The sequence below is a fragment of the Thermothelomyces thermophilus genome, chromosome 1 (genome assembly GCF_000226095.1).
Source record: "Thermothelomyces thermophilus ATCC 42464 chromosome 1, complete sequence".
NCBI classification, from domain to species: Eukaryota; Fungi; Ascomycota; class Sordariomycetes; order Sordariales; family Chaetomiaceae; genus Thermothelomyces; species Thermothelomyces thermophilus.
In genome coordinates this window covers 1,366,485-1,394,008 of record NC_016472.1, presented here as the reverse complement: position 1 = coordinate 1,394,008, position 27,524 = coordinate 1,366,485, and the positions used below count along the sequence as shown (strand labels likewise).

At 56.7% G+C, this 27,524-nt stretch overlaps 8 protein-coding genes across 8 annotated transcripts; 4 read left to right on the top strand and 4 right to left on the bottom strand.

The window, feature by feature from the left end:
• Positions 1-511: 511 nt before the first annotated feature.
• MYCTH_2294585 (uncharacterized protein) lies at positions 512-2,080 on the top strand. Its single transcript, XM_003658567.1, has 2 exons — positions 512-1,053; positions 1,227-2,080. The coding sequence occupies exons 1-2, from the start codon at positions 648-650 to the stop codon at positions 1,742-1,744; spliced, it is 924 nt and encodes a 307-aa protein (XP_003658615.1). The 5' UTR covers positions 512-647; the 3' UTR covers positions 1,745-2,080.
• MYCTH_2294582 (uncharacterized protein) lies at positions 2,081-2,828 on the bottom strand. The gene is made up of 4 exons (XM_003658566.1): positions 2,697-2,828; positions 2,499-2,576; positions 2,343-2,413; positions 2,081-2,228 (listed from the first exon to the last, which is right to left on the bottom strand). Exons 1-4 carry the CDS (start codon positions 2,709-2,711, stop codon positions 2,147-2,149), a joined length of 246 nt encoding a protein of 81 aa, XP_003658614.1. The 5' UTR covers positions 2,712-2,828; the 3' UTR covers positions 2,081-2,146.
• Positions 2,829-3,573: 745 nt separating this feature from the next.
• Positions 3,574-7,084, top strand: MYCTH_2087375 (uncharacterized protein; the record flags this gene model as incomplete). The annotated part of the gene is made up of 5 exons (XM_003658565.1): positions 3,574-3,804; positions 3,894-4,026; positions 4,248-4,784; positions 5,368-6,088; positions 6,176-7,084. Exons 1-5 carry the CDS (start codon positions 3,696-3,698, stop codon positions 7,082-7,084), a joined length of 2,409 nt encoding a protein of 802 aa, XP_003658613.1. The 5' UTR covers positions 3,574-3,695.
• Positions 7,085-7,384: 300 nt separating this feature from the next.
• MYCTH_2294574 (uncharacterized protein) lies at positions 7,385-8,836 on the bottom strand. Its single transcript, XM_003658564.1, has 4 exons — positions 8,594-8,836; positions 8,397-8,482; positions 8,183-8,335; positions 7,385-8,067 (listed from the first exon to the last, which is right to left on the bottom strand). Exons 1-4 carry the CDS (start codon positions 8,612-8,614, stop codon positions 7,686-7,688), a joined length of 642 nt encoding a protein of 213 aa, XP_003658612.1. The 5' UTR covers positions 8,615-8,836; the 3' UTR covers positions 7,385-7,685.
• A 2,321-nt stretch (positions 8,837-11,157) lies between these two features.
• Positions 11,158-12,538, top strand: MYCTH_62052 (L-arabinitol 4-dehydrogenase). The gene is made up of 2 exons (XM_003658563.1): positions 11,158-11,407; positions 11,536-12,538. The coding sequence occupies exons 1-2, from the start codon at positions 11,187-11,189 to the stop codon at positions 12,464-12,466; spliced, it is 1,152 nt and encodes a 383-aa protein (XP_003658611.1). The 5' UTR covers positions 11,158-11,186; the 3' UTR covers positions 12,467-12,538.
• A 582-nt stretch (positions 12,539-13,120) lies between these two features.
• Positions 13,121-15,088, top strand: MYCTH_2313342 (uncharacterized protein). Its single transcript, XM_003658562.1, has 3 exons — positions 13,121-13,642; positions 13,913-13,997; positions 14,194-15,088. The coding sequence occupies exons 1-3, from the start codon at positions 13,354-13,356 to the stop codon at positions 14,435-14,437; spliced, it is 618 nt and encodes a 205-aa protein (XP_003658610.1). The 5' UTR covers positions 13,121-13,353; the 3' UTR covers positions 14,438-15,088.
• A 3,007-nt stretch (positions 15,089-18,095) lies between these two features.
• MYCTH_2294559 (uncharacterized protein) lies at positions 18,096-20,088 on the bottom strand. The gene is made up of 8 exons (XM_003658561.1): positions 19,918-20,088; positions 19,418-19,545; positions 19,241-19,346; positions 19,032-19,180; positions 18,895-18,951; positions 18,699-18,842; positions 18,210-18,635; positions 18,096-18,136 (listed from the first exon to the last, which is right to left on the bottom strand). The coding sequence occupies exons 2-8, from the start codon at positions 19,471-19,473 to the stop codon at positions 18,106-18,108; spliced, it is 969 nt and encodes a 322-aa protein (XP_003658609.1). The 5' UTR covers positions 19,474-19,545; positions 19,918-20,088; the 3' UTR covers positions 18,096-18,105.
• A 5,393-nt stretch (positions 20,089-25,481) lies between these two features.
• MYCTH_2294558 (uncharacterized protein) lies at positions 25,482-27,290 on the bottom strand. Its single transcript, XM_003658560.1, has 2 exons — positions 25,789-27,290; positions 25,482-25,677 (listed from the first exon to the last, which is right to left on the bottom strand). The coding sequence occupies exons 1-2, from the start codon at positions 27,093-27,095 to the stop codon at positions 25,539-25,541; spliced, it is 1,446 nt and encodes a 481-aa protein (XP_003658608.1). The 5' UTR covers positions 27,096-27,290; the 3' UTR covers positions 25,482-25,538.
• Between the last annotated feature and the right edge of the window lie 234 nt (positions 27,291-27,524).

Genomic DNA, 27,524 nt, shown 5'->3' with positions numbered 1-27,524 from the left:
GCACCCCCTGGCCCCGCCCCGCGCCGCCGGGTGTGGACTCTCTTGCGGGGCAGCAAGATCAAGCTCCGATTGCGCCATTCTACTAGGGCGCACGATGTATCTGTGAGGAACGGACTGGTCCTTCTGAAATATTCTAGATAGTCTGCATACATTTTGCTACTAGGAGCGAAGAACCTCTCGACGGAACTCGCAGTTAGATACCCTATTGGCATAGTCCCCAATACACGCTGCTGTTATAAAAAAAAAGACCGACAACGCCTAAGCTTGGGCGCTCCTCTCCCAACCAAGAGTGTAGCTTCCCTTGCTCAATTGAGTCTTCTCTCACGCATCCCGATCACGCGGCCAACCATCCGACGCCGATATGTCCTTCACCTCGATCCCTATTCTGGATTTGTCGCTGGCCAAGGATCCGGCTACGAAGCCCGGATTCCTATCCGACTTGCGACACGCCTTGATGGAGGTCGGCTTCCTCTATCTCAAAAACGTCGGCATCCCGGATGAGCTATTCAAGCGGGTGATCGAGGAGGGCAAGGCCTTCTTCGACATTCCCATGGAGGAAAAGTACGACGACTATACGGCCCCTCCTCCCCATGCGCTCGGGTTTATGAAGCTTGGCAACTGAACGGCTCGGCAGACTCAAGATCGAGATGAAGAACGCGCCATCCTTCCTTGGCTACTCACGCCTGTCGGCAGAGATCACTGCGGGCGCAATCGACCATCGCGAGCAGATTGACCTGTCGACGGAGCACCCGCTGCCCGGGCCAGACGCACCGAGGTACTACAACTTGCTGGCGCCGAACCAGTGGCCGTCACCGGAGGTGCTCCCCGACTTCCGGCCCGTCTTCACCGAGTACATGAAGCGCATGGGCGAGATCTCCATCTACTTCACCAGTCTGATCGCCGAGGCCATCGAGCTTCCGAGCGGGGCTTTCAACAAGTACTTTGACGCCGACCAGCAGCACAAGCTCAAGATTGTCAAGTACCCGGACGTGGGCGAGCTGGGCGCGGAAGGGAAAGGCGGGAACCAAGGGGTTGGGCCGCACAAAGATAGCAGTAACGTCTACCCCTCCCCCCCCTTTTATTATGACTAATTATTTCTCTGTTTTATTTTCTATCTTTCTTTCTTTTCTTTTCTTTTCTTTTTTTCCCCTTCTTACCTTGCCATACGAATTTGAGGTGACAGAGTAAACTGACGCAAACTTCCCTTCTCGAACAAAAATAAATAGTGCTTACCTCGTACCTCCTCCAAGCCACGCACCACCGGGGCCTGCAGGTGCAGAACATGCGCGGCGAGTGGATCGACTGCCCGCCCATCGACGGCACGCTGGTGGTGGCCATCGGCCAGGGGCTCGAGGCGCTCACGCAGGGCGTGTGCGTCAGCACGACGCACCGGGTGCTGTCCCCGGCCGCGGGGGAGGGCCCGCGCTTCTCGATCCCCTTCTTCCAGGGCGTCAGCGGCGACGCGAGCTTCGAGGACCTCGAGACCGTCGGGGTCGGGCAGGTGCCCGAGCACGTCCGGGAGCAGCGGAGGGCGGTGCTGGAGCGCAACGGCGGCAGGCGGCTGGACGACGTCGAGTTCACCTTCCGCAGGGGCGGCGCGGCGCGCACGCTGGGCGAGGCCACGCTGCGGAACCGCGTCAAGAGCCACCCGGACGTCGGGGAGCGCTGGTACCCGGACATTCTGGAGAGCCTGAGGGCGGAGCAGCAGCAGAAGGCGGGGAATGTGGGGGTTGCGGCGGCATAAAAAACGTGGTGAGGCAGCAGGGCAAAGGCTCTCGAGAGCATCTCTCAAGAGGCGGGCGGTGGAGATTTTTTTTTTTTTTTTATCACGGAGGTTGGTGTTGTTGGACCGCGTTCTGGAGGTTGGCTGTGCTAGGCCCGCAGACCCGAGACACCTGAACACCTGGACTCCGCCCGCCCGCCGGTTTGTCACATGCAAGAAGAATAAAAAAAAAAACATCAAGCAAAAGAAAGCCAGACATGGGTTGGCTTGGCAGGGAAATTCAAACTGTTAACGCCCTTCCATCTACTACGCCTTGTCAGTAACCCAAGAGCTTGCCCAGTCGTCTCAACCCCCCTCCTACCCGTCAGTTCTTCGTAACACTCGTGAGTGGTCGTTAATCCGTGGAAGTGTGGCTGGCAGCGCTCATTTGGACGCAGGGGGCTTGAAGTCAGGGAAGCACTGGGGAAGGGTTGCGTTATGTTTGTTGACGGCGTGCAGTGTCAGCCTGTGAGAAGAGAGCATAGCAGCGTCAGCCTCGGGCCGTCGGTGGTCTTGAGATGCTTCCTAGTTCCGAAAAGGGAGGAAGCAAAGAAGAACAAATGGCAGAGCGGTGTCGTACTGAGGTTCGCGGGAAGTCGAGAGGAAGGCCTGCTTGCAAATGGCGCAGATGATGTTCATAGCGGCGGCGTTCTGCGTGGTAAGAGGCGTGTGTCAGAGGATGCCATGCTCGGGCTTGCCGGCCATGTTAAAAAAAATTAACGTAGAGATCACATACGGACTTCAACTGCGAGGCGGCCTTCGGAACGTTCTTATGTTTCTCGTTCCGGGCACGCTTCTGCGCCGCCTTGGCTCCCTGTCCCAGAGAGAGTCAGTGGATGTCGGACGGGGTCTCTCAGATCGACCGCGATGGGCATCTCGGCATGCCGGAGAGTGGGAGCGAGTGGACTTTCGGCGGAGACAGGGGCGCACTTACGTTACCACCGCCCATTGTGGAGATCTCTATTGGTTCCTGGCTTTCTTGAGCTGTCCTGGGCTTGGGCTGGTGCTACGATATACACTCTACGTGTTCTTTGCGGCTTCTTTCTTTTTTTCGTCTCGGTTTTTTTTTTTTCTGCAGCGGTTAAAGTGGCCCGCTCGGGTGCCGTTAGCGGGCCTGCGGGCGATAGGCTCCATCAGGCAGGTCCGGATTGCAGTGTGCACGGGCCCCGAGCCTTAGTGGTTTGCTCTTTCCGCAACAGGGTCCAGGCGCCAACAAAAGGACCCTGACAGCGTTCATTCCAATCCATTATCTACTACAGTAAACGTATAAGGTAGGTACCTCGACACTACTCCGTATGTAATCTGTACTTACAATAAGTACTCCGTCGCAAGTACCGAAACTACTTGGAACTTCCATCGATTCTTGTCAGCTGGCAGCATTCCGTCTAGTCGTCAAGCAATTCTCAAGAAGACAATCTCGAAGATCAGAGCTGCAGCTCCTATAAGCGCATTCCTGCGCGAAGGTGGTTTAAAAGGCCCGCGTTGCCGTGCCGCATGTGATTTTCTCCCGCTAAATACTTCGTAGGCCGGGCTTGAACGGTTCTTCAACTTGGGTGCGGCGGCATTCCGGGACTTGGCCGGCAGAAGCTGCCTTCGCCTAACTAATGCGCTGTGCCGAGAACGCAACCGCGCATCCTCCGCTGCATCTCGCTTAAACAGGGGTTTCGGTGAAATTGTTTCTTCGACTCATTCCAAACGGCACCGAGGTCGAGACATTCCCACTTTCGCCGGAGCGGTAAGCACACACCGAACCCGCTCATTAGGCCACCGTGGCCGCCAAGTCAGGACAGCGTGTCTGCTGCGCTTCCCCTCCCGAATCTCGAACCCGTCTTCACTGGATAATCATTCATCTACATAGCTGGTGGATCGAGCGGATCCCAGTCGCCATCGGTCCTGCAGTGCGACCACGGCCCGGTATCGACAAGGAGCCGCAATGCCCAGCACAGCCACTCCGTCGCCGGATAGCGTATCCGACAGCGAATTCCACGAATTACTCGCAAGCTATTCCGACTGCATCGCTGAGATATCCGGCAGCAAAGGCAGTAGGCACATCCACTATCCGACTTCTACTTCGTTTTTCTCGCAGGGTACGGCAAAACGCCGGCGGTTTCTGACACCTCACATTCCGCAGCCAAACCTGGCCAGGAGACGCTGTCCAGTTTGGACCAGTATCGCTATGGCGCGGCTCTAGATACCTTCGGCTCCGGGGACCGGGCCGCGGCCATGGGTCTTGACGACGTCAAGAAACTTGTCGAGTGGAAACTGTAGGCCCCTGGTTCCTCCCAACCCTTCCCCCTTGTCGACGCTTGTCCGCTCCCGTAGCTTCAACCTGGGCAATGTAGCCGTGCGGACGGAGATCCGGAGATCGTGCACCAATGATGCCGCCCCGGCGCACTTCAGGCAGCACACACTCGACAAGCACTCCCCGTTTCCTGGTTACTGCTGCCCGGCTCGCTCTCACTGACTTTGCTACGTGTACCATCAGTCGTCATGGGAAGTTTCGGCCCACCCTGATGAAACTGGTTTCGTCAAACGAACCCGGTTTCGTCAAGGACACCATCCGCGAAGCTGTTACGCTCTACCGGGGCAAGTCTGACGTCTCTGGTGCCCTCAACATTCTGACCCGGCTCAAAGGCATCGGACCCGCAACTGCGTCTCTACTCTTGGCCGTCCACGATCCAGAACGCGTCATATTCTTCGCCGACGAGGCCTTCTACTGGCTGTGCTGCAATGGATCGAAAGCGCCCATCAAGTACAATCAACAGGAGTACATCGAGCTAGACAAACAAGCGCAGTCCTTGATCAAGCGTCTCGGCGTGAAGGCTATGGACGTCGAGCGCGTGGCATTCGTCTTGATGAGACAACCGAAAGGCGAGAGGGCCGCCTCGGCCAGCGAGGTCAAATCACCAACTGGATCGCCAGCCAACGGCATGGTCAAGAAGCGGCCGGCAAAGAGAAAAGCTTTGGGTGACGTGCCCGCCGATGATGCAGCACCTGTACGACGCTCCAAACGGGTTCAAGCGTCGGCCAGGGGGCCTTGAATGAACCCGGCGCACAGGAAAACCCGCCGACCGCTACGAGACGGGACTTCGGCAAAGGGCCATGGAGAATGTTGTTGGACCTTTGGCCGCGTCTCCTTTCCAGTCCATTCCCAGGATGATGATACAAGCGAAAATGGATAGAATAACTCGAAAAACTGGTTTGCAGTTTTAGCGCTCGTCATGGCCCGCAACGGGGTTCCTCCTCATTGGTGACCGCCACGGTTATTCTCCGTAGCCCTGCATGTCGGCCTGGCGGGCCGTAGCTGCGGACATGGCTCCCCCCCTGTCGATATCGAGACAGACTAGCATGCACTTACACCGGTCAAGGAAGCCGCATGCCTCGCATCTCTCCTAACATGTGCGCAACATCCGTCGACATGTGGTGTTCTTCGGCCACGGGGGAGGTCCATCGTGGGGTGGACTGTATCTCGCGCTCCTTCTGCAAACATGCTTTTCTTGCTCCCTCTCTCTTGAGATTCCCTGCGAATCCTGCCCCGATTTTACACGCATCCCGTCTCTGCCATGTCAACTCTCACCGTTTCTCGCCATGGCCATCTCTGCAAGGCCCCTCCCGGTTTCGTCGAGTATGGCGGACACCCTCCTCTTGGCCAGAAGGGATGAGGCACACTCGTTTGCTTGTCCTGACCCCATCCAACTTACCCCGAGGTTCGCGGCCCTCAAGGAGAGCTTGGCCTTGGGTAAGGAATCGGCAATCAGTTCCTCGTGGCACCGGCTTCTCCAGCGTCTCCCAGTCGAGATTGGAGTAGTCTCATCCCTTGGATCCGATGCCATACCCACCATCCGCTTCGAGGACGCCGCGGACCTACAGCAGGCTGACCGTTTCCTGCGAGACCTTGGCCAGAGAGGAGTCGGTATCATCCGCGGTGTGGTGCCCAAAGACACGGCTCTAATGTGGAGCCGAGAGGCGGAAGAATATCTCGGGCAGTCACCACCTGTCAGGTCCCCTTCGGGGGGTTTCCAGGCACAGGATGTATACTGGAGTCCTGCCCAGGTTAAGGCCCGAGCTCACCCGAATCTCCTTGCGGCGCAGAAGTTTGTCATGAGCGCGTGGAAATCCAAAGACGAAAACGCCAGGGTGACGACAAACTTTCCAATCTCGTACGCCGATCGGATGGCATTGAGAGGGAGGGAGGGGCCAGAAAGTAGCCCTTGGGCCACCGTTGACGGCGGAAGTGTGGAACGATGGGAACCAGACGGATACGGCCGGGCTGGCACGTACAAGGACATCTTCGAGGGCCGGTGGGAAGATTATGACCCCTGGGAGGTATGCGTCCCCCTTCCCCCTTCCCCCTTTCCCCCTGCTCTTCCTGCCCAAGCATGGACTGATTGAACCTCTCCCCTCCCTCTGCAGAGCAGCACCCGCCTCGGCGTAACAAGCGATCTCTACCACAGAGCCGGCGCGTGCTCCATCTTCCGAATGTTTCAGGGCTGGCTCGCCCTCAACCACGTCCCCTCCGGACCAGGCTCGGTCCAAGTCTGCCCGCTGCCGCGCCTAGCCACGGCCTACTTCCTCCTCCGGCCGTTCTTCTCCCCCCCGCCATCGTCAATCTCAACACCAACGACGACGCCAGACCGCTCAACCGAAACAGGAGACGACGCCCAGTGGGCGTTCAACCACCCCCAAAATAGCATCCTCCACGGCGCGCTCCCAAGCTACGCCCAGCAGATCACGCCGTCCCTCCACCCGCACCTGCAGCTCGACCGCAGCCTGATCTCGGTCCCGGACCTCCAGCCGGGCGACTACCTAGTCTGGCACCCGGACCTGATCCACCGCATCATCCCCGACCGACCCCAACCCCAACCCCACCACCACCACCACCATCACCATCACCCCTCCGATTCGGATCCCGACCCCTCTTCCTCTTCCTCCTATTCGAGAGCGGCAGCAGCCTGCATGTACCTCCCCGCGTGTCCACTGACCCAGACGAACGCGCTCTACCTCGCCCGCCAGCGCAAGGCGTTCCTCCTCGGCCATCCGGGCCCGGACTTTGCGTGGGGCGGGCACGGGCACGGGCACGGCCGCCGAGAGAGCGGGGAACCGGTGTGGAGCTGCGACGGCAGCGGCAGCGGCAGCGGCAGCGGCAGCGTCATCAGCCGGCCGGAGGCGCAGGAGGTGCTGGACGCGGGCGGGGATGACGGCCTGCGGGCGATGGGGTTGTTGCCGTGGGACGAGGAAGAGGCGGACGAGGACAAGGAGAGGGAGGTGCTCGCCATGGCAAACGGCATTCTGTTTCCGGACTTGTATGATATGTTTGGGTGAGAAAAAGAAGAGAGGATAGTTATTATCATAGACGGTGGGCTCTTTGTTTGCTTGTGCAGATCATTGGATTACATACATACAAAGTTGGAATTTGGGGAAAAGGCGGCGAGCTGGATAGACGGTGAGTTGGAATCGCGGGGCATGTAAATGCTTCCTTACCAGCTAGAACTGTGTGTTGCGATAGGATTGTATAAAATTAGAGTTGTGCGTGATCTCGTCTTGGACTTGGGAGTCGAAATGCCTTGCAAGTGCGAAGAAACGCTCGAGCCTAGCTAAACAGAGGTACCTCTTATCAAACACAACAACACCCCACCCATAGAACTTCGGTTTTGCATGCCTTGATAACTACCCTCGTCCCCCCAATGTTTCGATTCGTTCGTGCTGCTTCTCATCCTCTTCGTCCCTAATATGAGGTCCCTTTTCGCAGACAACCTGCTGGGCATCTGCAACTTGTTCAGTCCGCGGGCGGCTAAGGCGACCATATGTTCGGCGGCGGCAATGGCCTCCGCTGTCTCGGCGTGTCGGTGTCCTCCTCGTCCTTCACCGCCGCTGTTGCAGTTGCTTTGCTCAAGGAGTCGAGATCGTGCCAGAGGTCGCTCTCCTATTTGTCCTTCTTGGACATGGTCCCGTCCTCCTGGGTGCGGCCGTACTTCTCGGCCAGGGCGTCGTACTCCCTATGGAGGCCGGCGGCCTGCTTCTTGAGGGTGGCGATGTCCTGGTCGCGCAGCTCAATCTCGCGCTTGAGGCGCGCAATCTCGCCCGCGTCACCGGCAGCGGCCAGCTTCTCGGCCTGCTTGGTGTTCTTCTCGGAGCCCTCGTACTGCTTCAGCTTCTCCTCGAGGCGCAGCACCTCGAGGATCATGATGTAGGTGCGGTTGAGGATCAGGGACAGGAAGAGGGTAAATCCGCAGAGGTACATGTTGCGCTGCGAGTAAAACTTGCGTGCCTGCACTTCGAGGCGCTCGTGGCCCATGATCGTCGGCCTGCTTAGGACGGTCAGCTCCCTCTTCCTCTCTGTCTCTCCCCTTTCTCCTCTCGTTTTTGCCCTCTTTTGCACCCCATATCTCCTAGAATGATGATAATGCATGCGGAACGTACGCTGAGGTGCCTGTGTTCTCGGTGGCAGAGGCTAGCTCGACTTGGACGCGGTAGACGCGATTGACGCTGTCGATGAAGAGGATCAAGATGAAGACGAAGGTTATCTTCAGCCAGTACTGGACCTTAGCCACGATGGGATTCTCGGAAATGAAGCTGGAGAAAATGAGACGATTAGCTGTGGGACAAATCTCTGTAACGGCGTGGGGAGACGTACGTGAACACTTTTCTGCGCATGGGGAAGGGCAACGGCAGGATCAAGAGCATGAAGAGGGCCATCTCTGCCACGAGGAGCAGGAAGACCTGTCGCAAGCATGGTTAGTCCGGATGCAATTTGTGCAGTTGGCGGCTGTTGCCCTGCAGTTCCGACAGAGAACGCCCGCGAGAGCTTGCAGCGGGGGAGAGAATGCGTACCAAGGTGTAGTAGAGCGTCATCTTGGCGGGATTTGGGTAGATTGATTCGTGTTGTCAATCTCCGCGATGTTGTTATTGTCGTTGTTTGTTGTCGAATTTGTTATGTAGCAAGTCAATGGGAAAAGGACAAATTGTGCCGAGAAGGAGCAAAATAGAGCTCCCCAGGTATACAATAGGTGTGACGTGGTGGTTTGTGGGAACAGGGGCGGCAGCTGCCTTCAGGCCGACAGGGGTTGAACATCGTAAACGTCATCGCTTGCGGCTGATGGCAGCCAGAGAGACAAACCGGGACTGGCGCGTTGCTCCCTTTACACGTGAGCAATTTATAACCCTAACCCTAACCTTACCGCCTTGCATTGTGCAAACACGGGGAGATGCACGGATTTCAGATGACAAGAGCTCCTTTGCTTGCTTGTTGATAAACGAAACGTAACCGTACGCAGCGTGCGCACCAAGCCAAACATCCAACCTTTGGCACAACTTTGAGCCAACTAGGAGTCCTAACTCCCCCATAGAATCATGTCTCGATTTCTGTTTCCTAGTGTTTCATCATCGTCATCGTTTTCTTGATGCGTGATCAGACGTTCTACGAAAGAACGAACTGAGGATACGCAATGTCACTCGTAACAGCGGGAGAACCTCCCGCAAAAGAGCTCCAAGACCGGCTCCTGCGCAATGCACAATACACCCTTGGGCCAATTCGCTGGATCCTAGCCCCACCGAGTCTTCAATGACTAGGTTGTACGAAGTACTTCCAGAGCTACGTGGGGAGGTTTCGCGGGTTTTGTGCTTGCCATTTCCAACCTCCTGATCTGACGAATCCCCTTCCCACGCCTCTCGCCCGCGCGGGTATGCCAGGCCTCTCGTTGGAGATGCCAGTAACACCTGAACTGCTCGGGGCTCTTCGACAATAGCTCGGCTTCCCTAGGGCTTCCCTAGTTTGGTTTGGGGCTGCACCTACCTGGCTGACCCATCTTCTTCCTTTCGCCGTGTTGGGAGTGGTTCTCGGACTGGGGCTCGAACTGGCTGCCAGTGTTCTTCATCACCACTGTTGCGACAAACATTCGAGTTCTGGCCGTTGTTTTTGACGCTCTCGCCCAACCGCCCCCATTCATGCTTACCGTCCCCAACCATCCGATCTTATCCCCCCCTTCGTAACCAAGTTGTCCGAGAATCGCGAGCCGAGCAACTCGAACATCCGAACCACTACATCCTTCAGGGCCGCGTCGCCGGCAGGAAACTTGCTGCAGCCACAGGTAACGCCCCCGCGATATGGCCGTTGCAGACGATATGAGAGACGGACGCGAAGTGGAACGAACGTGAACGAGAGCGGTGGGGGTTATGGGACCGAAAAGGGACCGCGATGGAAGGGAGGGAGGTTGGAAGTCGATTGAATCCGCGAATCCACAATTTTTGCCCACCAGACTGTGGCGTTGGAGTTGACCTGACTGTCGGATAAAGTCCAATCTCTACGCGCGATTAGCAGGCCTAGTACTCCGTCCAAAGCGTACTTCCGTACACCTTTGCCGCACGCGGTCGTGAAGCCTTTGTGGAGTAGACAAGTTGCCCATTGGTCTGGGGGCGGGCGCTTCGGCGGCGGGGAGCTTTGTGGGGTTTGGTTTGTTTCTTATCCTTGGTCTATTGAAAGGTGAACTAGTTTTGGAACTTCAGCATCGTTCGGTGACGGGCAAAGTAATCCTCAAAAAATGTATATTCTTGTTTTGTGTAGAGCACCGTATCACGAAGCGACGATCGTCGAGATCAAAAGCATAGCGGCCGATGGTTCGCTGGACGGAAACAAGATATCGCGATAATTTACTGGCAACGTTGCGCACCGGCATTACTTGAATCCCCGCGGGGCCAGCACCAACTTTGTAAGACGTCGACTCGGTTGAAGCGTGGGGTAACCAACTTAAACCTACTTCGGCCGCGAGCTCAACCCCCACAACGGGGGCTCCATGTCCCACGCGCACCCGCTCGCCGGCGGGTTCCCGGCCCGGTGATTGGCGCGCATAGAGGAAAAACGTGGAGGCTGCCCCTCGGGCGCTATCTTTGAGCTTCGGTCATCGGGGTGCCGAAGTGTGCGGAGTGCCCGCGATAACGAAAGTGTGTGGGCTGCGGGCTTGCTGCAGAGATGCCACATGACTCAAAGAATGTCCCTTATATAGCCTACCAATCCCCCGGCCGGCGGTCCATCGAGGCCGAGGCCTGTCTTTGGTGGAACGGCGTTTCTTCCGTGCCCATCAGAGACCGTCTTGCATCGCTTGCATTTGCGGGAAATCAGATATCGGGTGGAGCCGTGCGCAACTAACAACTTAGCCAGGTGCACCCGTCGATGCGAAGACGGTCGCCGGGTGGATGGATGTAATGCTGAACCCTGCGTGTCCCCATGCGGAACCTGCAGATGATCGTCTCGCCGGAAGCAGGCAGAGCAGGTTCGTATAAGACGACGTAACCTCCCACTCTACCCCGCCTTCCCCCAAGCGTTCGAGAAGTCAAGCCTCGTCACCTCGTACCCGGATTCTACGCTTGCCCCTTTCCTTTCCGCCCTTCCGCCCTCCCACCCTTTCCGTCCTCCCCCCCGACAGTCACCATGAACGGCATCAAGAGCGTCAACGGTACCAACGGTACCGAGGGTATCAATGGTACCACCGGTGCGGTCAAGGCCTCCAAGCCCAACATTGGCGTCTTCACGAATCCCAACCACGACCTGTGGGTTAGCGAGGCCACACCGACGCTGGAGAGCGTCCAGAAGGGAGAGGAGCTTAAGGAGGGTCAGGTGACCGTCGCCATCAGGAGCACAGGTATCTGCGGGTAAGAACTTCATCCGAGAAAGAGAAAAAAAGAAAGAGAGAGAGAAAAAAATCCCCCGGGGAGGGCGGAAGAGGCAGGCGTTTCGAGAGAGCTCACACGGTCCTGTTTTGTCTTTGGTCTCTGTATAGGTCGGATGTCCACTTCTGGAAGCACGGCTGCATCGGCCCCATGATCGTCGGTTGCGACCACATTCTCGGCCACGAGTCCGCCGGCGAGGTCATCGCCGTGCACCCCAGCGTGACGAGCCTCAAGGTGGGGGACCGCGTCGCCGTGGAGCCCCAGGTGATCTGCAACGAGTGCGAGCCGTGCCTGACGGGCCGGTACAACGGGTGCGAGAAGGTCGACTTCCTGTCGACGCCGCCCGTGCCGGGCCTGCTGCGGCGCTACGTCAACCACCCGGCCGTGTGGTGCCACAAGATCGGCGACATGTCGTACGAGGACGGCGCGATGCTCGAGCCCCTCTCGGTGGCCCTCGCGGGCCTGCAGAGGGCCGAGGTGCGGCTGGGCGACCCGGTGCTCGTCTGCGGCGCGGGACCCATCGGCCTCATCACGATGCTCTGCTGCAAGGCGGCCGGCGCGTGCCCGCTGGTCATCACGGACATTGACGAGGGCCGGCTGCGTTTCGCCAAGGAGATCTGCCCGGAGGTCGTCACCCACAAGGTCGAGCGGCTGTCGGCCGAGGAGTCGGCCAAGGCGATCGTCAAGAGCTTCGGGGGCATCGAGCCCGCGGTGGCGCTCGAGTGCACGGGCGTCGAGAGCAGCATCGCCGCCGCCATCTGGGCGGTCAAGTTCGGCGGCAAGGTGTTTGTCATCGGCGTCGGCAAGAACGAGATCCAGATCCCCTTCATGCGCGCCAGCGTCCGCGAGGTCGACCTGCAGTTCCAGTACCGCTACTGCAACACCTGGCCGCGGGCCATCCGCCTGGTCCAGAACGGTGTCATCGACCTCAAGAGGCTCGTCACGCACCGCTTCGGCCTAGAGGACGCCATCAAGGCGTTCGGGACGGCGTCGGATCCCAAGACCGGCGCTATCAAGGTGCAGATCCAGAGCCTGGATTGAAGCATCATTGATATTTTTTATATTTTAATTTTAACCCTTTGGCGTTTTCCCTTTTGCTTCGTTTGCATCTCGACATCGGCGCATAGAGATCTAGGGCGGGTGTGACACACTGAATCCGGGTCCAGCCCGCAGCACTGTTAGTTGCCTAGGTAGTTACGCGGTGCTACCTCTGATAACGCCTGCGGTGCTGTACCTTGTTCGGGTCATTGTTGGTTCGGTCGGAGTCCCATTGGCGCGATGGCGGTTAATAGGATATTTTTCATGTACTTTGCTTTGTTGACGACTTTCATCGATAATTGGAATGGAGTATAGATTAGCAAAAGAAGGCCTAAGGAAGAGAGAACTATGGGCACAATGTGAGTAAACAGGTGATGGTGTAATCCATACTCCGTACAGTACGTGGTTTGCAGAGGAGAACCTACTTAGGTACTCCGTAGTGTACAATTCGACCTGCAGGCCCATTACCGTAGTACACTCATTACAAAGTATGTACTTTGTACGGGGGAGCTTAAACCCGTCTGAGCTTTGGCCCCAGCTTTCAATTAGGCCACCTGATTGGTCGCGATCTTGCCGAGAAACCTGGCTAGACGGCCAAACGCCTTTCGATATCTTCCGAGCATTCCAATTTTTCTTGACTTCCCGGCTCCATCCCGTCCGACGTGCGCGATATCGTAGGTTCCTTTCACCCCGGAAAGCCAGCTCCTGTCACACGGCAGCCCATCCGCAATTGCTCCTTGGCCGTGCGCCCCGAGTCTCCGCCCGCCGAAGTTTTGCATTTGCGGCCTCTCCATCCGCGTCACTATTTTCTTTTTCTTTTTCCCCCCCGCTCGCTTTAACCCGCAAAAGAGAGAAACGACAATCCCGATCCCTCCACCCTCCAACCAAAAATGTCCTTCGCCCTGGTCATGAGGCGATCGGGCCTCTCGATGGGCCGCACCCTGGCGCGCTTCGAGTCGACCGCCAGCAACTCGACAACAACAAAGGCCGCCGAGGCCGCCAAGCAGACCGCCTCCAAGGCCTCGTCAACCGCGTCCGAGGCCTCGTCCAAGGCCGCCCAGGGCCTGTCGCGCGTCACGGCGGCCGGGGGCCCGGCCATCGTCAGCGCCGCCAAGGGTGTCTCGGGTGCGCTGAGCCGCGTGGGCGGCCGCACAGGACGTCTGGTTGCCTTCGTCGAGCGTAAGAACGACACCCCGCCCCGCCTACCTCGCCCTGCCCTGCTCCAGAATTCGGCACTCGAGCCCCGCTTTGTTTGCGTCGTCGGTCTCGTCTCACCTGCTCCCCTCCTCCATTTTTGCTGCGCCCCGTGGGGTGATCGCGTACATGGGTTGCGGGCGGGTGTGACGGACCGAGACGCAGGGCGGATGATGTGTGCTGAGGTCGGGAGACTGTCATCGTGGCTCCAATGACTGACATTTCCTTCTCCCCCCCCCTTCCCCCCCGGTGCAGGCCAGACTCCCTTCGTCGTCTACTACTCCAAGGTCGGTCTTGAACTGGCCAAGCTTGTCTTCAAGGGCCAAAACATGACCCCACCGTAAGTCCAATAACCACTCTTCTTCCCCTTCCCTCTCTCCTCCTTCCCGATCTAGGTTCCCATTCCCTGGGAACCCCCGTCTCATCTTCCGGGAGGCTGCCACTCCCCGAGGTGGCCCTCCTGTTTTGTTTTGTTTTGTTTCGTTTGTTTTGCGCTTCCGCTCGGGGACGGTTGCTGACATCTCCCGACCGCACAGTTCCATTTCCACGTTCCAGACCTACTTCCAGAACCTGTGGAAGCAGCTGCAGCACCCCGGCGCCTTCTTCTCGAACCTCGCGCACTCGCTCAACCCCCAGCAGCTCCGGAACCTCTCGAGGACACAAGTGGCGGCCGGCGGCGTGCTCCTGGCCGAGTGCCTGGGCTTCTTCACCGTCGGCGAGATGATCGGCAGGTTCAAGCTGATTGGCTACCATGGCGAGACCCATGCTGCTCACCACTAAAGTGAGTTGGAGTTCTGGTAGCTGACTCAGCAGGGGGAGCTGGGGGCTGTGTATCATGTTGTGTTTTTTTTTTTTTTTTACGGTGAGAAGAGGATGTTTGACTAGAGCCGGACTTTTCTCTCACCCGGCGTCTTTCTGCCGGAGCATCTCTCTTCGCAGTCGTCCGTCCGTTTGGCATGCCGGGGTAGGCGCAAGGGAAGCAAGGGAGACGAGCGAAGAGGGCGAACATATTATGTGTTCTCTCTAGGGAAGAGGATAGACTTGGTGGCGTATCGGGGTGGAAGGGAGTGCCGCTGATACTAAAAAATCCGCGAACTCATTCGGTGCTACCACACACCTGGGCCCTGCGAACGGGCGTTACGACCTATCGAGTCAGGGAAGGTTCCTGATGGGTTAGGGTTCCCATCCTTTACCTTTGGTTCCGTTCGTCTGGGTAAAGACCCCCCCCCCCAAAAAATATCCGGGAGGGCAAGCCGAAATGGGGAAAGGTTAGAAGGTATCTTGCCCCCCGCTGTTTATTTCTCTCCCCTTTCCCTCATCTGTCTTGTCTCCCTGTCCTCGTCTCTCCCTTGTCCGCGGTAGCCGAGGAGCTTATGTCGCTTTTCATTTGTCTCCTGTACACTACCACTAGAATCTTCTGCATCAAGTCAATCAAGACGAAATATCCCGCATTCGTCCTCTCTCCCGTTCTTGCCACTCACGCCTGCCGTCACGTTTCCTAGCAGTCATGAATGAAAGAATGAAAGAAAAGAACATTGTATCCTCAACGTCACCAATCACATGGCCGCCCTCTCGAAGCATGCCTCTGCGCTCCTCATCATTATTCTTGGATGGACTGGACAGAACTTACCGGATCTAGCTAGCCAGCTGGCCAAGTCAGCCAAGTCAGCCCAGCCAGTCAGCCAGTCGGCGTCAGTCAGCCCTACCGATCTCCGCCCCCCGTCCCCCCCCCTTTTTTTTTCCACTCCAAAAGTCCGTCCCTTCCCCCACCCACCCAGGCTTGCAAAATGCGGCGTGGCTGGCTTTCCGGTCCTTCGGCCGTCTCCTGCCCCTTGCCCGACCAAAGAGATGATGGCTAGGAGATAAACCCCCCCTCCCTTCCCCGGTGTCCGATCTGGGGAATGTAACGAGCGGGACGAATCGCGATAGGTCCTAAACCTGGTGAGGGAAGGAGTAGTGGGGTTATTTTTTGCGATGGGGACGTACGGGATATCAAATTATAATCAAACCCAAGAGAGAGAGAGAGAGAGAGAGAGAGAGAGAAAAGGCGATGATGGGCGGAATTACCTACTTTATGACCGGTGGTGGTGTGGTTCTGTGTCGTCTTGGCCGCGGGCCGCGGGTGGACGACCGTAGATCGATGGCATGGCGCAACCTGACCTGACCTGGGGACGCGGGCGATACGTTTGGTGAGTGTCTGATCGCTAATAGAAGAGCGCGTACCCCGGGGGGGGGGGGGGGGGAGAAGGTGGGTTGTCGGGGGCTGGAGTGATTAGGGAGGCGGATGTATGTCAGATGCAAGTGGGTGATTGAGTGAGCGTGTACAGATTATTAGAGCGGTGAGGCCAAGCCATCGGGTCGAGTCAGGGGGTACATGTTGGGTAGCGGTAGGGAGGAGGTGGACAATACGGAGTAATTTATATTAAGCTCTATCCCGTTTTGGGCGTTCCCTCGGCTGCCCATCGTCAACTGTTGTCTTTTCGCTCTCTTTTTCGAGTGCCCTCTTCGAGTGCCTTCTCATCTCCGGCAAGACGCGCTGAAGTCCCGCAGCTGGGTAGTGCCGCCCGCAAGGTCCTGCTCGTAGTGAGGTCGGCTTGCCACCCCCGTCCCCTGACTCTTCTCTCGACCCCATATTCCCCCTCCCCCCCCCCCCCTTTCTCTCTAGTCCTATATTCTTGATGTCGTATTCTTCTACTGCATGGGCCGCAGATGCAGTTGGGCCTCGTCTTGCAGATCTCGCCTTACCCGTTTAGGGGGTGCTGGCCGCTGTTGCTGGCCGCTGTTGCTGGCCGACGTTACAGTAGCGCCTGTCAGCCTGACCCGCCTCACTCTCTCTCTGCAAGGTTTTGCGACCAATGGTTCTTCAAGTCGAACATACTCGCCGGTTAGGGTAGCCGTTATTAGAGCTGTGTATGGGCCTCTCGCTCCTCTTGCTCTCTGCTCTGTGCACAGCCCCATTTCCCTTCACATTTACTCTCCGCTCATGATGGCATGGTCGATTTGGCAGACCATATAGCCCGATTCCAGATGGCTAGTCATGAAATCAGACTTCCATACCCTTCGAGCAATGACTAGGAAATCCTGGGCCGCGAGCTCATGTGAACATCGTTGATGGATGGAAGAGACATTGGGGGGGAGAGGATGAAGGGGGGAACACAAGAGCTCATCAGTGTCCTGCTGTAAAGAGAATTAGAACATCATGGTAAAAGAGAGGAAACCAAGATACTCCCAAGCGACGCCCTGAACTGAGCATCGAAAACCAGGGAATAGCGAACAGCCCACGAGAACGGTTGATACATAGCAGCCTTTGAGATCTTCCTTTTTTTTTCCTTCCCTTTGGGCTATATACATGAAATGGGGATCGCGAAGTGCCAACCGAGTTAGCTAAGATGCCAAGGTTGCTTCTTGGACGGGGGAAGGTGGACAGGGTAGGCCATCCGGACCCGAGACCGAGATGTATGTACAACACAACCTTGATAGCTCCCCATTACCCAATATCCCATTAAGGACTGCCGACACACCATCAAGGGGTGAACCCCCCCCCCCCCCCCCGGCCGTGCTAATTTCGAAACCGTAGCCGGGCTTCTCACTTCCAGCCTTCGTCGTGGTGGGGGTAAGGCGGGGGCAGCATCGGTGACTGCGTAGACGTCGGGTTGGCATGTTCAGATAACTCTGCGGTGGCTGGTGGGGCCGGGCCTGCTTTGGGGCCCCAATCGGCTTCCTCCATTTCCTGGGCAGCAGCGGAGTGAATTGAGTTGCATGGCCGCATGATTGAATTGCCAACTGCAGCAAGATATAGAGTAGCTCTGATGTGTCCGATGACACCAAAGCTCCGGTTGCACTGAGCCCAGTAACTTGCCACCGCACACGCTGCTTTGGGGTCGATCCAAATGCTCTTCCTGTCTGTCCTCCATGTCGCAAACCCCGCACACTTTGAGGGGAGAGAAGAAGACGAGCTTAACATTATAGAGAGGTAACCAACGAATTTGGCGGGATGTAGTTATGAAGAAACGGGTTGCCGTCCTTGCTGTCCCATGGCCGCGGGGTTGACATGGCAACGGAAAAGCAGCGAGTGCTGGAGGGTTGTCCACTCTGGTGTCGCAGATTGCAGTTCCTCTTCAGCTGAGACAGGGTGCGTTCCAAACAAGTACCCCCCGGGGTGGGGGTGAGGGGGGAGAAGGGGTTGAGGGGGGGGGGGAGGGCAGCCGGATGATCGGCTATGGGGCTGCCGTCCCCGGTCGTTCCGGGTGGTGTATGGTCTCCAACAAGCCAGCAGAAAGTGAAATTCTAGAAAAACGGAAGTCCCGTGATTCGCCGGCGAACCAGGTCTGGCCTTGTGTCGGAGGAGCAGCGGATACGCCGAATGGCCTACTGCCCCGACCATCGGCCTGGGTTGTGCGTGCCACGATCCTGCAGAGTAATCCATGACAGCAACAACAGGCCAGGACTCACCGTGGCTTTCTGGCGGTAAAGATGTGTCTGAAGCCGGTCAGCCAAGTAACCTCGCAAGAATTACGCTGAAGAAAGAATCACAACACGCAATGGCACTTACAACGTGCAGTAGGCGCGCACGCTGTTGCTGAACACTTCATGCTTGGTATTTTCAGCCAGCTCCTGTACCTCTGCTGGGGTCCGGCCAAGGCCTCGACACAAAGGCGCCAAGCTAAGTGGCTGGAGGGCTTGCCGAATCCCTAGGTTGAACCAACGACCAAGGGCTTTGCCGTGTGTGTCAATAGGCCAGCCATTGACGGGCAACTGAATAATCTCTTCCTTGATGTCGTCGAACCCGGCATCGGCTAGTTGCTGCTTGATGGTGTTGCTATTAAAGCGCATAGGGCGGCCAAAGCTGTCCATGACATCCATGAGCTGGGTTGCCCACTGCACGAGGTAGCCGTTCCGCGGCAGCGAGCCATCGTCACAGCGCGGGGTCCAGTCGATCTCGACTTGCTCAAAGTAGCCGTAGTACGGCTTCAGATGCCTTAGAGATGGTCAGTCAGCAGTGTTTCCTGTCGCTCCGGATGAGCGACGAGGCTCGACCTACCTGTAAATCTCGGCGTATACCCGAGGCCAATTGCTGATACTGCCCATGAGACAGCGCATATGGATCAGGTCCCACGTGCCCGGGTCCAAGTCCTGCCACCTGTCCTCGATATCCTTTTGCAAGAAGCGCATGTTGGCGGGAATGCTAGGATGTGTGAGCAGCACGGCGTGAGGGCCGACTCACGGGTGGCACTCACAATTCAGGCTGAATGTAGTTGAGGTCGACGCCAACATGGACACCACCGGGATATTTACTGCTCAAGGGGTAAGACGATGTTAGCGGAGCTAAACTGGAACCGATGAAAGCACAATCGGATCGCGCAGGGCGGCGTACTCTGCCATGTCAATGCCCCAGATCCCTGTGCCACAGCCCAGGTCCAAGATGTGAGGGGTTTCTTGGTTGGGGAAGGGGGCACTGTGAGTGGCCTCCTGGCGTGCAACGAGGAAGATTTTGTGGAAGACGTCGAGCCTCTCCAGTTCGGTCTTCAGCAAGCGTCAGCTTCCCCGGGCCCCCATCGGCGTGAGAAAAAGGGGAAGGCTCACTTCGTCGATGGGAAACATGTACTTTCCCTTTTTGAACGTACCGTACCAGCGGCCGTTTTCGGCATAGACTTCTTGGTAGGTGCGATTCTGCGACACTCCGTTGGTACTGCAGGGAGGGTGACCACAGTCAGCTTCAAATCGCGTGTTTCATCGCCATGTCGGCTGGGCTGAACTCACAGGTGGCCTCTATAAGGCTCGGAGTCCATTGCCACGGCCGAATCAGCGGAAGACATTGTTTCGGCACGGACGAGCCGTTCATGAACAACTAGAAGTGGCGGTTCTGGCTCGCGAGGACGAACCGCAGACTATAACGAGAACTGATGTTAGGCTCCAGGAGTTGAGTGAACAATTAAATAATGTATAATGTCACAGAGGCGGGGCCAAGCAGCGTGACCAAGGGAGAACGAAACAGGTGTAAAGGACGTAGCCAATGACACGGGATGGGAAAGGGATGGAAGAGACAAGACGCCGTGACTAACCGCAGAGTGGATTGGCAGTTCAGGAAGGCGAAGAGGACGGCGTGAAGGTGGGGAGGGGAGAAGGAAAAGTAGAACACATGAGACGAGGACTGGCGAAGGTCGAAGCCGGGATCCCGCACACCCGTGGACCACGAGACCTGTTAGGGACCCCGGAGTGCGAAGAGAGGAAAACAATCGACGAGGGCAACAATTGCTCACCTGAGAACTTGTAACGCCCGGCGTGATGCTTTACGGGTCGGTGGCAGGCGCGGCCGGCATTCGACGTGGTCGCAGAGTTGGCCAGCTAGCGCGTTATATAACAATTAGCAGAGCGCGGTTGCAGCTAAAAATTACGGTCGATGTGGTCGATGCGGTCGATGCCGGCGGCCTTGGGCCAACAACGCCCTCGTTCGGTTATGCTGCTGTTTGGGGAGAGGAAGCGGCAGGGGGGGGGGCCTTTAAAATCCTCGACGTCGCAATGATGCAGAGCCAGGGTCTCGGCAGGGAAATGCAAAAAGAGGAAAAAAGAATCAGCGTTACCGTACAAATGCACGAGGCAGTACGGAGGGTCGCCTGTAGATGTGCGCGTACTGTAGTCCGCACAGAAATGCGAGATAAGAGGTATAAGCTGTATTATAAGCGCGTAGAGGACCGAGATGATGGGTTTTGGTACATGGTAGTTCCGAGTTTGATGAGACGCGCTAGCTGGCCGTCTCGCCATGTGTCGGTGGGTGGGTTCTCTGGGCAAGGGCGCCTAATAATTACCCGCCCATCCATCAAACAAGGCCCCGCCCAGTTGTGGTGGGAAACCCAGGGTTCAGGGTTTGGCGGGATTCGCCCAGTAAAGAGCAGGGTTGCGGCCTGTGTGGAGTTCCCGCGACGTCCCGCGCAAAAGTGAGCCTTGGTTACTATAGGTGTGGGAGGAGCACTGGACCGTCTGAAACATGTGGGGAGTGAGAAAGCAGCGGAAAGGCGCTCTTACAAGGGCAGCATACACGACTGACCGCTCGGGTCGGTGTGAATTATTGCGGAGGGGCTGCGAAAGGTATCGTTCAGTTGCGGAGTGAAACCTGCCACGGAGTTCAGTGTTTTGCACAGCTTCATGAGCCGTCCCAATGGTCTGGGTGCGTCGCCAGACGTACATACAGGGCCCCATCACGGGGCTTTTCCGTCCTAGTTCCCGCTCCCGCTCCCGTATCCGGCGCTGGCACAGTGTATGTATGTACAGTACTTGGTATGTATGTACTTTATATACATATATTACTTACAGGTATAATACATACCTCAGGTACCTTACGTCTACCCCCAACCCCACCCCCCCCCCCCCCTCTTTTTCTCTAACCGGGGTACGGAGGTACATACACTACATACCTAGCCTCCTTGGTCCTACCCTAGCTGAGTCCAACGCATTTTAGTACCTTGCATTGCTGGCCAGGGCAGTGACTGGGGCGTTTAACGCTCGACGCAGTCCTCACCGACCGTTCGCTGCCCCGATCGCGGCATGGAACTCCTTCCACGCTTCTGCTTGTTGCATGAAACACGGTTTCAAGGGCCGCATCGACGATCCTTCCGTCCTGTCAGCAACCCGCCGCTCGCAAATTGGCCCTCGAAACGATAAGCAGGTAAGCTGGCCCCCAACACACTGCATAAGCCATGACCACTAAGATAGACTCGTGTGAATAACCAGGACTGGCACTGTCGAGGACACAGTCAGTTGACCGGCAGAAAGTTGTGGAGCGCGCCATCCAACTTGGTACGGCTTACTGTAGTACGTCCGTACTGTGGTTGCGAGCCAAAGTTTTTTCCCCCTAGGCAGGTACCGACCGGGGTGACACGGAAAAACTCCCATGCTTCCCAGGCGTTTGTTGCAAAGTACCAGAAATACATCTTCAAGATATACACAACATCATTAACCAAAGAGAAAAATGGTATATATAAGATAATATAATAAATACGTCTCTTATTATATAAAGTATATGATTTTTAAAGCAAAATCCTAGTGCTGGTATTGTTTTCTGCGCTTTTGTTTCTCAATGTGGTGTTGTAGGCGGAGACCCTTATTAGTACCCGTCATAGGGAAGAAACTTACCCATACCACCTAGTACACTACAGACAGTTCGTTCCAGGCAGGCCGTACAGTATCGCCACTGTAGCTAGAAAGCAATCCCCGTATCTCAGGTCCCCTACACGACAAGTAAGGCCAGATTGATGCGGCCTTTTGCAGGCTATAATTAACGATTGTCCAGAGTTCGGCTTCAGACACGGGGAAAAAAAGGAGAGATTTACAGCAAAGAACCGCCGATGTGCAGGCCGGGAGGGAGCCAAGCTGCCCCGGTGTACCCGCGAAAAGTCGGCACAGTGCACACCAGGCAGGCAGCACTGGCTGGCGGCCGATGCGTGGGAGACAAGTAAGCTGGTTTGTCGGCTCCGAGCTGTCGGGTCGAAGCGTCGAGCACCCACCACACCGGGCACGTGTAATAAGCGTAGTGTAGGGTATGGCCGCTGGTTGTGCTCCGTAGGGAAACACCCAATCAAAACAAAAGAGGCTGTACGATTTTGGAGCCCGGTGAAAACGATTCGTCTATTCCGTAGTGCAGTGCTACACTACTGGTAATAAAACTGGCCAGTTGCAACCTTATGACCGCCCGCCCGAGACTTGTTAGGCAACCAGGACAACGAGTCCTCACTGCCGAAGCGAATCGCATGGCGACCTTGAAATCAACCGATGGAGAGTCGAGTGGGTCCATCCCAACCTCTTCGGGCCACGTCCGTTGGAGCTGAAATGCGACTAATCTCAACACCGCGCTATCCTCTACCATATACACTACGGAGTACGGAGTAGTGTATGGTCGTTACACTAGTGCAGTAGCGCGCCATGTGACCGGCTTTCTCTACCAGTTTGGGTGCTCGGGCTTGTTCTTCCATTTCTCTCCACTGACACTTCACTACTGCCGCTGAACGGAGTACTGCAGTGGTTTGCCCAGCCACCTGCGCCTCGCGCCTCTTCTTCATACAACACTGTCGCCAACCGCATAGTGTGTAATGTGGTACACGAGCGTAATAATCGCTGGGCTAGAGCCCTTGACTCGGAGCATCCTACGAAGTATGTACAGCTGGTATTATTAAAATGGACTAGGCATCGATCGACTAAAGTAGCTTGCGAACCATGGAAACTCGCTGGGAATGTCCCGTCATCCTCGCGTCAAGCGGGATACCGCGGAAAAGTCAACATGGGACCAGCCAACCAAGCATGCTAATCTATCTCCTTATACTAGCGTACACTGGTGTAGTGTACTGTGTAGCGGTGCTCCCGATTGTCCTCGGTTTGGGCCGCGGACTGTTTCGGCGCCATGACCCAAGGATCCATGATGGATCGGCATCCCGGTTTGGAACCTTCTTCCAACCGACGCACTCTCCGGGGCGCCAAGAAATTGCTCCCCAGAGCCCGGCCTCTCATCATTCGCCAGCAGTTCCCGACACTCTGGAACGCCCCGCTTCCTGTCTCACTACGGAGTACACTAGGTGCCAAGTGAACGCGCGGCGCCATCAGCCAGCCATGTTCCTCTTGGTTGTCGCACCGGGCGGGATGACAAGGAACCAGCCCACGTCGTCCAGACCGTCGGCGATCACGAAGAGATTCCCAAAGCCACTGGGGTGTTCCAGTGCTCAATTTGGTGACAGGACTGACGAATTTCGAGTTGAAGCCTCTCACTCCTGTTGACGATCTGACGATTTTTTTTTTTTTTTGGCTGGTATCGATCGGTGTATGTCGGCTACCAACACGGGCGGATTTCCGGTCGGTCGCGGATTGAATCGAGATCCCAAACCGCTCCCCACTCCGCGTGGGATGTCCTGTTTGTCCCGAACCGATCAAGCGAAAACTTTCGGGTCCCGAGACGTCTACGAAGTATTAATCCGTACACTAGCCGGGAACCCCATAACAATCTTTTGCCGAGAGAAGCATCCCTCCGTCCCTTCCCAAGCCTTTCCCGTCTACCTCCCTTCCTCCCCCTTCCCCCCAGCTCTCGCCTGTGGGCATCCCTCTGGCCGCGTTTGACCGCTATTTCATGCACTCATTACGGAGTACGAACCGCGAGATAACTATGCCGAGCGGTGTTGCCAATCAAACAATTCACACCAGTGTACGGAGTAATCATGGGAGCCACCACGCAGTCACAACCCTCGTCAAAATCGCCGCGCTTGAGATCCACGTCAAGCAGCTATTTCGAGAGGGTAGTACAATTGGGACAAGCGACACTCGGATGAATGCAGGAACCCGGAACCAAACCTCATGCAGATTCGCACAGTCCAGGGCCAATTGGCACCGGCGATTGCATGTTCATGTTATATTGTCTCACCAACTACCTTTCTGGAGCCTCCTGGCCCGCCGCCATTTTCCGCTTCGTCAGCGACCCTTTCCCGCTCTGGGATTCCGACACATTGACTTTCACTGACTACTTGGCTTGCTGAAACTTCAACTTAGATGGCCGAAGACCAAGGGCCAGCCAGAATGAGCCCGGATGTGTTCCCGATCGATGCTGAGCAAGCGGCTTGAGAGGTAAAGATACTTCGTGCTGTGTGACGGTACGGTAACACCATAGCCAGAAGAGTACCCGCGTACAAGAGGGATACGGATCCCAGACCAGCCGGCTGGTACCGACGGGACCTACAGTGTGGTATCATGTATGTAAGGTATGTACATGTATGTACATACATTCCCGTACTGGTGCATGTATGTGCCAAGCACCGTTCCTTGTTCGAGCTCCCGGAAACCCGTCACCCCTGGCCAGGGTCTACCGACCCGCCGGGTCCCCAGCAAGCATCCCTCCCCTTCTCGTATTGTACTACAGTATACTAGCAATAGCGTACGAAATACACTAGGGATCCGAGTGAAACGACGAAGCAAAGTTGACTCCCCGTCGCACCACGGAGGAATCTCAGGAACCACACAACACAACACAACACCAACCTTGTTCTGACGATACAACCGGACGGGACGGGGCGTGCTCTCGTTGCGATTAATCATAAGCAAACAGCTTGACCGCCAAATCTGCTGAGAGGGGGCGTTGGGGAGGTGGAGAGTCTGCGTTTGCGATGTGTGAAAATGTGGTACGAGGCTGCCCCCGCCCCTTTTTAACTGCTGCTTTTTCCTTTCCCTTTTCTGCAGAGTACAGTACTTGTGAAACAAATGGCCATAGGTTCTGATGTGCGGGGGGGGGGGGGGGGGGGAACAAAAATCAAAACGCCTTCTCTTCTTTGTATCATAATCCGTTGAGTTCTAACAGGGCGAAGCTCTCTCGCCCTTTTGAATGCTTTGGTGCAACAGCATCCGAACCGATCACAGGATTTACGGCGGAACTTCTCGGGAGAGACTGACCTGTCGTGTGACGTGAGTTGTAGTCTCTCAAGATCAAACGAAACCCCCCGTCTCTACGCAACATTGAAAAGTCCGGATCAATCTGTCCAGAGAGGTAGGATGACACTCGAAAGAGATGAACCGCATAGGGTCGCCTCTGGTCTGGTCCTAGCTGGCGACGTGCATGCAGATGTTATAGCATCGCTCGAGATATGTATGTACCACTAGCAGTACAGCGTGGCCTCTCAGTAATGGGCCTTTCATTGATGGGACAAAGTTCAAAGGGGAAAAGCATTCAACTCCGAACCCATGAGCGTCTAGACCTCTATTGGCGGTATATGCCCGTTACCACACCTACCGCAAGACGATAGCCTCCCGCAAACCCCTATACACACCTATAACCAGAGTGCGAAGAATAGGTACCCAACCTGCCGTTCGATTCGATTGTTGTATGCCAACGACGAGACAAAAACGGCGTCATCACCTACGCCTTGGGAACATCCTCCTCGCGGCCCCATCTCGCCGTTTCGTCACCGCCCTCCCATTCCTTCTCGACGTATCCGAGCTCGCGCTTGACCTTCTCGACCGTCGCCTTGTCTCCAGTGTTCTTTCCGATGTTGTCGCTAACGTAACATTATTAGCTCGCATCCCCGGAGCAACGGCCATTTCCGATTAGATCCTCCTTGGAGGGGGGAGGAGGGAGGAGGGAGAGAGGAGGGGATAGAGCAACTTACCTGATCTTGATAGCCGGGTTCCCGTTTGCCGAGCTGAGCTTGATGACGATATTTAGCGGCGTCGACTTCTTGCCCGTCTTGGTGTTGACGAAATCGTTTGTCAGGAACGTGCCGACACCGAACGTGGGCTGGAAGCCGGCCTCCTCCGAGACCTGCTTGTACTCGAGGCAACGGTCGATGTTGAGCGAGTCGGAGAAGACGATGACTTTCTTGTCGTGAATCCCTTCCTGGTCGTAAAAGTCCCGGATAAGCTTGACGAAGCTCTTGGGGTCGCCCGAGTCCTGGCGGACGCCGGTGAAGATGTCGGCGTATGTCTTGTTGGTCTTTTGAACCGTCTGCGCTCCGGAGCCGGTCGAGATGAAGGAGTCGGCAATACTCGGCTTCCTCGCGGAAGCCGGCAAGGGCTCCCCCAGGTGTTGGACCGGTTTGCGGAACGCCTTCAGGAACTCGGGGGTGCCGAAAGTGTCAGTCAGGGCGATGCCGAGCACGCCCTCGCCGAAGCAGCCGACCCAGCGGCGCAGCGCTTCCTCGGTGGCCTTGTGGTAGTCGCCGACGATGGCGGCGGTGCCCATGAACCACTCGTGCGCGACGGTGCCGACCGGAGGGATGTTGAAGCGCATGGCCAGGTGGACGTTGCTGGTCCCGGAGAGCTTTCCGGGCAGGCCGCGCTTCGCCGCCTCCTTGCTGGCCTTGGTGAGCCCCCTGAACACCAAGGCCTGGGTGTGGTAGTCTCGCCTCCGGCGGGTGCCGAATTCCGAGAAGACGCACCCGGCTTCGAGCAGGCGCATGCCCTTGTCGAAGGCTAGCTGTTCCTGGCCTTCGTACGTCCAGTCCGGCTCCATGAACTTGAAGTATGCCTCGGACGTCAGGGCGAGGAGCGGAATCTCGTATAGGATGGTCTCGGACCAGACGCCGCTGATCTTGATGTCCAGGTCTCCAATGTCGGTCTCGGCTCCCGTGTCTTGGCCGGTCGGCCGGAAGCTGAGCTCGACCTGCTCTCTCGGCCGGAGGCGGAACTCAGAGAGAAATTCCAGGTAAGCGGGCGAGAGGTACGGGCAGTGCTCCTTCAGGTAATTCAGTTCTTCGGTGGACAGCGAGATGTTACCGAGCTTCCGCACTTGGTCCTCCAGCCAGCGGAAGGCCTTGCGGGAGAGCTTCTTTTCCGGTGTCCGGTTTGTGTATTGGTACGTGACCGGAACATCCTTGTAGTACTTGAGGACGGCGCATTGCATCGTCAGCTTGTACAGGTCAGTGTCGAGGAAGGAAATGACGCCCTCCGGATAGGGCGAGGAGCTGTTGAAATCCATGGCGGGATGCCCGGGGGGGGGGAGGGGGCGGGATGGCCTTGCTGAGAGTCGATATTCGGATAAGCGAGTGCACAGGGAGCCCGGAATGCCGGTAGCGACAAAAAGATCGTAGAGGCTGCAAATGGCAGAGAGCACGCGATGGGTTGTATCCGAAAAGAGTATCCGGTCTGCACAGCTCTTTCAGCTCGCTTGTTCCCCTCGGCAATGCCAAGAAGCGACAAAGGCCTTGAACCGCAGTGTCAGAGACTGTTCCACCTGATCTCTTTCTGTAACGTTAACGGCCTCGGCTTCGGCCTTGCCTGGGAAGCTAAGCGATGCTTCTTTGTATGGGTTGAACGGGCTCGCTGAGTTCTTGGTGCCAATCGAGGCTCGTCGCGGGGTTACCAGTCCTTAACCAATGCTAGCAAAAGTCAAAAAGGGAACTGTGAA